This window comes from Fistularia commersonii, chromosome 34 (assembly GCF_037954325.1).
Source record: "Fistularia commersonii isolate RoL2024-O1a breed Wild chromosome 34, RoL_Fcom_v1.0, whole genome shotgun sequence".
NCBI classification, from domain to species: domain Eukaryota; kingdom Metazoa; phylum Chordata; class Actinopteri; order Syngnathiformes; family Fistulariidae; genus Fistularia; species Fistularia commersonii.
Window position 1 is genome coordinate 1,172,167 of NC_141317.1, and position 10,280 is coordinate 1,182,446.

Below are 10,280 nucleotides of genomic sequence, written 5' to 3' on the forward strand. Positions count from 1 at the left end.
TTAAAAACCACCAGTCTGAATTTAGAAACACCTTCAGTATAGGATTCAATTATTTTTCTAAATTAAATTATTTTTCTTTTTAATTAAATTAAATAAAATTTAACTTAAATTCAGCCTTTAGTGGCCATGTAAACTGTTTTTTTTGTTTAATAAAAAAAAGATGTTAAACCTGGGGAAAATCAATAACAATTTAACAAAGATAGCCAAAATGATAAACAGTAGTGAAATCAGAATCAAAAAGTCATGGGTGTGCACCAGGATTAAGTACCCATTAGGTTGCAACAGAACACCAATAATAGACACCTATGTACTGTTTCAAGGGTCACAACCTTTTTAATAGCATTTTGAGTGAAAAAAATTACACTTAAGTTATTTAAAATCAAGTTTTGCTTTAACTGTCACACAAGAATAATAACATGCAATTGATGAGAAATATATTTAATCCATCAAATACAGAATCCATTTTGACCAGACCTGTTTCATCAATTTCAACTGAAAAGAATTTATGGTTGTAAACGGGATGATGGTTGAAAGAAAAAACAGACAAAAAAAATCTCAAAAAGTCATATTTTAAAATATATATATATATATATACAAATCCTCCAGACAGCCCATTGAAACATCAACTTTTTACAGGAAAATGTTTTGATCCCTTACTACAGTGCTGATCAAAATTCAGAAAAATGACAGAAAATCCCCATCATTGGTGAAAAAAAAGCAGAAAAAGAAGAAGGAAAAAAAAAAAACAGGGTTACAAAAATGGTGTGATCGCCACCCACTTCATCCATTTGTTATAGTAAAACCACAGTTTTCTTATGTTTGCTCTGCAAAAGAAAGAACAATAATTTGCTTGGAATGACTGTCTTCCATAATGATTTTTAAAGTAAATACAGATCAGAAATGAGCACAATGACTAATCTACACCAAACAGAACGGACCCCAGACTTTGAAACATAGGTAGTTACGTTTCTCCAGTGATGCACATAAATACCTTTATGAACCCAATAGAAGTGCTAAGGGTATTTGCCAGGGCTGTTGGACAAGCCAACAAGCAAATCTTACTCTGTTGTTCACCTGTACACGAAGCAAGTAGATCCCTAAGAAAGTGTCTAAATAGAGACTAAAGACTTGTGTGACACACAAATAAGTCATACAAGTGTCTTTAAGCGACCACCGTGCAGGATGGCCGACAGAGCCTGGAGAACTGTAATTCCGACCTTTGTTTCAAAGAGGCCATTAGGATTTGATTATTGTGGAATTGGATTTGAATACTGGATACAATCTTAGAAGCAGTGTTTTAAGGAGGTATCCACACGGTGTAGGAAGCTAAGATTATATGAAATCATTGCTTTGCCATTTCAAGCAAATGGCCCTCAAATTACTGAATGTTTTAAAACGGATATTAGATGGAATAATAACCCAACTGCCAAATTCAATGACGGTGTAAATCTAATGTCAATTTAAGACTAGACTGGAGGGCTTTGGATGGGGGGGTGTCACTTGTCTTGAATAATACAACCAATGATGTGGTGGGTGAATGAGGATTCAAATAATGGTCAATAACAATGATCCATATAGTAACTTGCTACACAGGCCAAGCCAGTGGGAATTGAGCAATGCACTCAGTCGGATGATTTTTGTTTCCAATCATTGTTATTTAAGAATAGTAATTTCAAGGGATGATTTACGTTACATGAAATTAATGCCTAATCTAGTGAAATGCAACTGATCTCTTCAAAGTATCTGCATTCATTACTGAGGACAACCGTTTACTTTATCCAGAGCAGCGGAGGCATCTATTTGAAGAGATGATTAATCCTATTTCTCTTTAACTTTAAATCATACAGATTATTTCACAGCTAACACTACTTAACTTCATTATATAATTTGTTACAAGTGGATACGGCCCAAAATTTTTGATTCAATCCACATTGGAGAGTGATTTACTCGAAATACAATCTTTGACAAGAAATACTGCAGTATCAGAGTGGTTTCAGAACTTCATACTTACCAGGGGTTTAAAAGGCAAATTGCAGTACTGACTGACTACTCACAAGTCAATTCTAAAATCTGGCTCTGGGTCCTCAAAATAAATCCTCCATACTCTGAACAGCTGAAGGTGATTTTCAAATTTGATCTGTGCTGCTCATATTCTCTAACAACACTGTCAATTATGGATCAAAGGCTTTGTTATGCTGTCATTTACTGCACCTCCTTACGAAACCAAAACGAAAAACCTTAAAATAAACACAACCCCATCACTCCCCACTAACTTGACTGTTAAATTTCAAACTGGAAGGAGAATAGGTGGGATATTTTAACTAGCAAAAGTTTTCCCTGTGTCTTCCTTGCCTTTGTATGTCCTCTTCCCATGTGTGAAGGGTAGGTATCTGTACTTGATCATATGCTAGAGAAAAAGGGGAGGGAAAGAAAATATTGAAAATGATTTGCTAATTTTTTCTACAGTAAAAGTGAATCTCAATTAAAAATAAATAAAGGTGTATACACACGTTACTTCATATTCAAATATTTGGTTGTGCTGAAAACTGTTCTTAGTAACATATTCCTGTTTACTGTGAGTGATATGTTATTATTAACATTACTATTACCTACTAATACATTGCAAGTTTATGTCAGTCAATACATTTTTCGAATAATGTTTAATTTTACCTTGATCTGTCTCTTCATGGTTATGCAGAAGAGCATGATGAAGTACATTACAAGTATAGGCCAGAACACTGGCACGTTGAAGGCATCAAAAAATGTGCAAATCATGGCGATGACAATGCCTTTTGTCGCTGAATGCCTGCCAAGAAATGTGACACAGGATCAGTTAAAAACACTACAACCACAATGACTGAATGACTACAATAGAAAAAAAATATATAATGAAAATGCCCTGAAACTGCCCTGAAAAATCAAGGGAATATGACTTTCGTTGAGACAAACAAAAACGCTTGTCATGACCACTGGGATAATGTTTGCACTTGACTAAAACTTGTCCAGATCAAGACTTACACACACACGCACAATATAAATAGATATACGTATACACACAGATATATACACATATACTGTACATTCATACAAACATACCCACATACATACATGCACATACATAGATATACATTTGTGCATACAATTATATACAAATATACATGTATACAGATATAAAGACATACATATATAAAACACACATGCACGCACGCACGCACACACGCACACACGCACATCTTCTCCTGCTTATCCGGAGTCGGGTCGCGGGGGCAGCAGCCGGAACAGTGAGGCCCAGACCTCCCTCTCCCCCACCACATGATCCAGCTCCTCTGGGGGGACCCCAAGGCGTTTCCAGGCCAGCCTGGAGACAGTCTCTCCAGCATGTCCTAGGTCTTCTCCATGGTCTCCTCCCAAATGGACATACCCAGAATACCTGCATCCAGGAGGCATACTGACCAGATGCCCGAGCCACCTAAAGTGATTCCTTTAGTCCAACTCCCACCGGAAAAGAGTCTACCTTACAACCGGGAAAGCATACCAAGCGTTGACATCGGTCAAAGACCAAACATCCTGTGTAACAGGGTTTGGTACCCCATTGCACCCCCGACAGGGTTGCCTGCGGGACATGGTTGAATGCCATCTCCAGAGCCACAAAACACATGTAGACTGGTTGGGATGGTTTCCTTGGGATGTGGGGTGGGAGTTTAACCTCCTGACAGGAGACTCTGCCAGATGTTCCCAGCAGACCCTCACGTTACATTTGGTTCTGCCAAGTCTGACCGGCATCCTTCCCCACCATCGGAGCCAGCTCACCACCTGGCGATGATCAGTTGACAGCACCACCCCTCCCTTCACCCAAGTGTCCAGGACAAGAGGACAGAAGTCCAATGACATGACCACAAGGTTATTCAAAGAACTGCAGCTCTCTAGCAGCCCCTCTAGTGACCCCAAGAGGGGTGGGTAAACAGTCAGAACCTGTCACCCCAACTGAAAGTGGAGGGAGGGTACCCTCTCCTCCACCAGGTTGAACCCCAAAGTGCAGGTGCCCACACCTGCCGACGTGATTCACCGGTAAAAAAAAAAAAAAAAAGTCCAGCGCATCTCAAGAGGCCTGGTTCCAGACCCCACACTTTGCGCCGGGGTGAGTCTGACTACATATATCTAGTTGGAATCTCTCAGTCTCGCGCACCAGTGCGGGCTCTTTCCCTGTGCCCCAGTGACCTGCATCCAGGCAGGTGCAAAGTGGGTCCAAATTCTTAAGTTATCATAGGTGGCCTCCCAGGTGCATAAAGCCCCCCACAACATTGCTCCCAGGAACCCCTCCACGCCGATAAGGTGGCAGCTCAAGGAGGGACACACACACGTGTACATGTATCTCTCTCCGCACACACGCAAGCCTGGATGCTAGTGATATTGAAAGATGAAATGCGTGACAACGAAATGTCACAGTAGCAGAGACAAAACATATCTCGGCTTTGTGATAAAGTTATACTTCATTTTTACAAATAGGCTCTGTATCATTTAAAACATTGACCACACAGGTGATTCTTATGATTATGATTGATGGTGCCTCTTACCAGAATTTGAATTCAGGCAACCTCCTGATGAAAGGGCGGAACTCCTCGTTCTGCTTGGTAGGAAGGGATGGGCCCTCATCTATAGAAACAACAGCAGGATACTTACACGGTCATTAGGCTGATGCTACACTCACATATTAAATCACTAGTACTGGGTATAATACCAACAGCAGCACATAAAAAATTATACTTTCCTTGGTTTTAAAACAGAATCCTACTGAAATTCAATGGAGTCATGGATCTATGTCACAATCACGATAATAATAACTAATATTTTCAACAATTTATCCTTTTGTCCCATTAATGTCCACAGCTTAAGTTTTTTGATTATAAATATGGGCAATTATAAGCACAAATCAAAATAGTTTCCTGGAATTAGGGTAGGAGCTGTCTTATATGGAAGCACATAGGTATCATCATTCAAATGAAAATGCACCAGTAGAATTCTTTTTCATTTTAAGCTTGTGGCAGCACATTTTGACTCATAACTAAATAAGTAATCCTTACAGCATTTTCATTTTCGTCTGCCAGACTGACTATTCTGTGACATAGTCCAAACTAAAAAGTAAAGCACTTTTGAAACGCATCTTTCAAAACATACCCCAGCAAATTGTTACCACATTTCATTTAGAAATATCAAATTTGAAAAGTAAAATGCATTAGCAGAAATGCTTTTCATTTTCCGAATGTAGAAGCTTATTTTGACATTTTAACAAAAATGAGTAATAAGTAATCCAAACTGGATTTTCATTTTCTTTCTTTTTCAATTTCATTTTATGACAAAATTGAGAAGCAAACAAAAAGAACACAATTTCTCATTTTCATGTCACGCAAAAAAGGTATCAAAATTCAATTTGCAATGTGATGTCAGTGGCCAACCTTCCTCTTAGCGGCTTGTTTGGGCACTCGAATACAAACACACCTTGCATTACTTGCATGGCACTCCCTAACACTGCCATGCAAATCTGCAGACGCCAATGGCTGAACGTCCTTTTCAAGGCAACAACACATGGAGTTGTTAAAGGACTGAGAACAGACTAGCTAGGACAAAATAGCTGATAACTGTTTTGATTAGGACAGTTTTTGGCCAAACTCTAAAATCTGCTCAGGTCTCTTACAGGTATCCTACTCGGAGGCTTTCTGCAATTCTATCTGGTTCCATAATGGCGAGATTTGCATGACAGGTTTTGTGAGTGCCATGCTAACAAAGTATTAGCCATCAGCTAGCAGGTAAACTGCTGTGTGTTCTTATGCCCAAACAAGCTTCGAGGAAGATCGGCCACAGACGTCACTCTCCTCCGTCGCTTGGGATTGCGAATCCGAGGAGAACTTTGATGCCTTTTTTTGCCGACAGGCAATGAAAATTATGAAAATGCAGTTTGGATTTCTTATTATTCATTTGAGTTATGAGTCAAAATATGATGCCACATTCTGAAAATGAAAAAGCATTTCTGTTACTGCATTTTACTTTTAAAATTTGACATTTCCTATTGATATGTGATAATTTTTTGGGGAATGTTTTGAAAGTTAAATATCAAAAATGTTTTGGTTTTTAATTCAGATTAAGAGACTGAATGAGCAGTCTGGAAGAAGAAAAACAAATGCAGTCTAGGTTACTGATTTCTCATTTTAGTTATGGGTCAAAATATGCTGCCACATTCTGAAAATGAAGAAGCATTCTGATAATGTATATAATGCATTTTAATTTGAATTAGTCTTACACCGTAGATACAGTATGTGGATCCCATCACTTTAAACTCTAGCCATCTCCACCGTTACTGTCCCCAGTTTTGCAATAGTGCTACTTGTAAGCTCAATTCTACCTCAGAGTTCAGTTTCAAAGTGGTCTAACAAGTTTAGTTTTCCTAAAAAACAATACTGATCATTCTTCCCCTTGGCATTGTCTATGCAGTGGAATCTTGCCTTGTGAGTGCCCAAACTTCAGAGTTTTCTGTGATACAAGCTGTCGCTCAGCCAATTTTTTGCTTTGTGACTTGAACTGAGATATGAGTTATGAGCGGGCTGAAGGAGCGTTTCTCCTCTGCTGCTGGCATCTTTGTCAAACCAGTATAACTACTGGTTATACACTTAATAAAAACAGTTTACTTCTTTATATTCTCTTTTAATCAGTATCACTATTTTTAAATATTGTTATTTATAAAGTACATTTTTTTAATCTAAAATGCTAAACAAAAATGGGGGTCTGGAACAGATTAATAACGTTTCAGTTCATTTCAATGGGGAAAATTTAATTTGATATACGAGCAAACTGCCTTTCTCCAATCAACGAAGAATGATTGAAGATGAATCTAGTGGTTCAGTTTGAAATTGCCCCTACTGATTAACACAGGTTGTTCTTCCATAAAGCCAGAAAGAAATATAATGAAAATAAGGCTCAGAATGGACCCTTGGCCATTACAAACAATAAATAACAGAATCAGAAGGAACACATTCAAGTAAACACAACGAACTTGCCTTCGTCAAGCAGTGAGGGATCCACTTTTGGTGATAGAAAAGCAATGAACAGGTTGAGATGGTAGATTCCCAAAGCATATGTTACTATATACCAACCCTAAAAAAGCAACACAAGAGGCACCATTTGTTGAAAAGCAGAAAAAAGGCAAAAATAAACATTAGCTTTTACACTGAAGCAGAACAGGCTTAAGAATGAGATTGGTTATGTATAATTATATAGGTCATTAACATGTGACTTTGTATTTGAAAATCTAATGATTGAAGTATTCACCCCCTCAGAACAGCTATTGTACAACACACATTAGTTTAGTCATTGTATCACTGAAGCATTATCTAGGCCTATCTTTTAATTTCAGGAATAAAAGGGTAGATGGTTGAGAAGAGATGAATATTTTTAAATACTACTAAAATCACAGCTCAGGTGAAAAGTCACATTCATCTGACATTCTAAAAAAAACTAATGTTCGGAACATCAGCAAATATCAGGTCTACAGCTAGGCAATTACATGAAGATATTTTGTCAGCAGGTTCAGAGGAAAATACATAATTTACATTTTCTGACTTGGACAAATTATGACATGGAATTCAGAAGACTGAAATGGGATTACCTGTAGTATGTACACTCTGATCATATATACAGCAGTGAGTAGAAGGGTAACAGCCCATCGCACTGCATAGAAGGGTGTTGACTTGTCTAGCCATGACTGATAGATCTGTCACAAAAAAAGAAAATGGAGGTGAAAGGCATCCCCTCCACATGAATAATATCACATGGTTTTTATTCATTTAAATTTATCTATTTTAAAATCACCAATTACTGGCACATTTTGTTTTGTTGATGATAACTTTCCCATTTACATCAGAATTCAGTGAATCGTTCTATTGCTCATCTGCAATTAAAATACTTCATCTTTGCTCAAATAACTGCAATGCAGCATCTGTGTCTCATTGATGGCTTCTAATGTAGTAAAAGCCCTTCTGTCAGCGCTAGAAATTTGAGAATGGGCACTGTGATTATTAGTAAAATACGCCACAGGATTAGACAGTATAACAGATTATGTGAGATGGGGATGATTATGTCCTGTTGAGTACTGGGTCTCACCAACACACTAACAAAGAAGCCTGAAGTCAACACTCACGTGACTCAGCCCCCTATCGCACAACCTATTTGAATTTCACAAATGAGTTAGCCAATACCATAAAGTACCAATCTTCACAATTGTGAAACTGGTTCTGAGACAACAATGAAGTTAGTGTACATAATAAAATGCATAAAACAAAATTTTAAGGCAACAAGGTATCAATTCTAATGTATAACTTGTAAAACAGTATGTTTAATGTTGACTGCTTTTTCCATGAGGGCACATCAGGCAATATATTTTGATGTTTGTTTCTCAAAATAACCAAAGCTAACTACTACAATTTGCACAATGACTTTATTCATGTAGTGTGACAAGATGACACAGTTGGTAAAGAGGATCAACTCATTTGGTGACCGACAAATGTGTATTTTTGAAACACAATTAATTTGTTAAATTACCTGTCCAACCCGTGTGAAAAAGGTAGCAACTACAGATGATTTTCCATGGATTGACTCCCCAACACTGTCCCCTTCTGACATTCTGTAAAATAAGATTTAAAAGTAGGTTTAGATTAGAGCTACAAAGTCTGCGTTGGTAGTCTGATTATAATAGTCCATAAACTTGAGAGATCACAGCATCACGAACCAGAACTCCAGTATTTCAGGTGCTGTTCTATGACTGAAGCAAACTTAAGGGAAATACACAAAATAAGGTATGCACCTGGCGCGCACACACACACACACACACACACACACACACACACACACACACACACACACACACACACACAGAGCACTTTATTGACATTATAATCAGTATTTAGAGTAAATGTGATTTAGTGCGTTAGGTGTCTAAAAGGCTGTGTCTGGTAATACAATATTTTTATCTAATATAAATAAATGTGCTTTTTCATCCGTGAAAGAATACAATGTAGAACTGAGATACTAGTGATAATACTTGTGATTTACGAACCGAATAAAGAAGTTTCATTTATTTATGAATTTATTCTTTCAGCTGTATGAGCGACAGTTCAGCCAGGTGGCTGTCCGCAAGCTCACGGGTCCCTTACTAATAAAACAGGACCAGAAAGGTAAAAACAAAATGAGATCGACCGAAATAGTTCATGAAACGAAACTGTCCTGGCAACACAAACCTGTTATTTAGTGTTTTGCTATTCGAAGAGATTGTTCGAGATTCATGAGACAGATGTGCCAATGAGTGACACGTTTCTGCTCCATTTATATGCGGCGTTTAAGGAATTCATAGACTTGCAACCTGTTAAATTAACCGACTGCAGTCAGCTTACGGCAGTTTAGTGTCGTATCCTTCAAAATTCAACTTGGGTCCGAATACATGAGATTTTGACGGTAGGTTTCCTGTTAAATTCTTATACAAAGACCGTGTGGAGCTCGACTTGCTCTCGCTAACATCCGCATTAGCTGAATTGATGGCTAATCGGAAAGAGCCCAATAAGCAGCAATTTAATCACAGTGAAAAGTTTCAGTCAACCATTACAAATATAACGCAGCATCTGTGATTGAATGTTTAAAGAGCAACGTTTTAAGAGACTTACATCAGCTTTAAAAACAGGTCTGAAAATAGCTAATGAGCATCTACTAAACATTGACCTTCGGCCCAAATTCCTGCCTCTTCGGGTTTTGTAGTTTCGGTTACCGTTGTGTTCATGCTTTTCGGCCTTTTAGTAAATTAGTTGAACTACAATTCCCAATGTCGCACACAGGCCGTACAACAAAGCCATTGAGTATGATTGTAGTCCATAATTCAATTTATCCTGTTTAAATATACGTGTCCACAGAACGTTTGACTACAAGTACCGGCAAGGATTTTGGAATGCGACAACTCACTTCCGGAGAAATGGTCCTTCGTGTTGGCAACGGCACTGTAGCTAGCCGGCTAACGTTAGCCCAGATAAAAATCCCCCCGTTAACCGGACTGATGTGAAACGAGTGATGCTAATTGTGATGCATTTATTTGCCCCAGATGACGCTGCAGGCCTTCTGTTTGTTACATTGTTAAAGTAATGATAAGATCGACGAATGTCTTACCTGACACGGCAGCTGTGTCACTACCCGGCTCTACCTAGCTAGCTATACTAGCCAAACTACTAACACGTCAGTACTTCCGCGAT

At 38.2% G+C, this 10,280-nt stretch overlaps 1 protein-coding gene across 3 annotated transcripts; it reads right to left on the reverse strand.

Annotated features, from left to right (window-relative positions):
* Positions 1 to 422: 422 nt before the first annotated feature.
* rer1 (retention in endoplasmic reticulum sorting receptor 1) lies at positions 423 to 10,274 on the reverse strand. 3 transcript variants are annotated; one of them, XM_086141600.1, is made up of 8 exons: positions 10,198 to 10,274; positions 8,590 to 8,671; positions 7,658 to 7,762; positions 7,050 to 7,146; positions 4,575 to 4,653; positions 2,671 to 2,806; positions 2,353 to 2,407; positions 423 to 824 (listed from the first exon to the last, which is right to left on the reverse strand). In XM_086141600.1, the coding sequence occupies exons 2-8, from the start codon at positions 8,668 to 8,670 to the stop codon at positions 814 to 816; spliced, it is 564 nt and encodes a 187-aa protein (XP_085997726.1). In that variant the 5' UTR covers position 8,671; positions 10,198 to 10,274; the 3' UTR covers positions 423 to 813. The 3 variants fall into 3 exon arrangements, with proteins under 3 accessions (XP_085997726.1, XP_085997723.1, XP_085997724.1); XM_086141597.1 differs by having other exon boundaries at positions 423 to 2,407; positions 10,198 to 10,268; XM_086141598.1 differs by lacking the exon at positions 10,198 to 10,274 and adding an exon at positions 9,997 to 10,102 and having other exon boundaries at positions 423 to 2,407.
* Between the last annotated feature and the right edge of the window lie 6 nt (positions 10,275 to 10,280).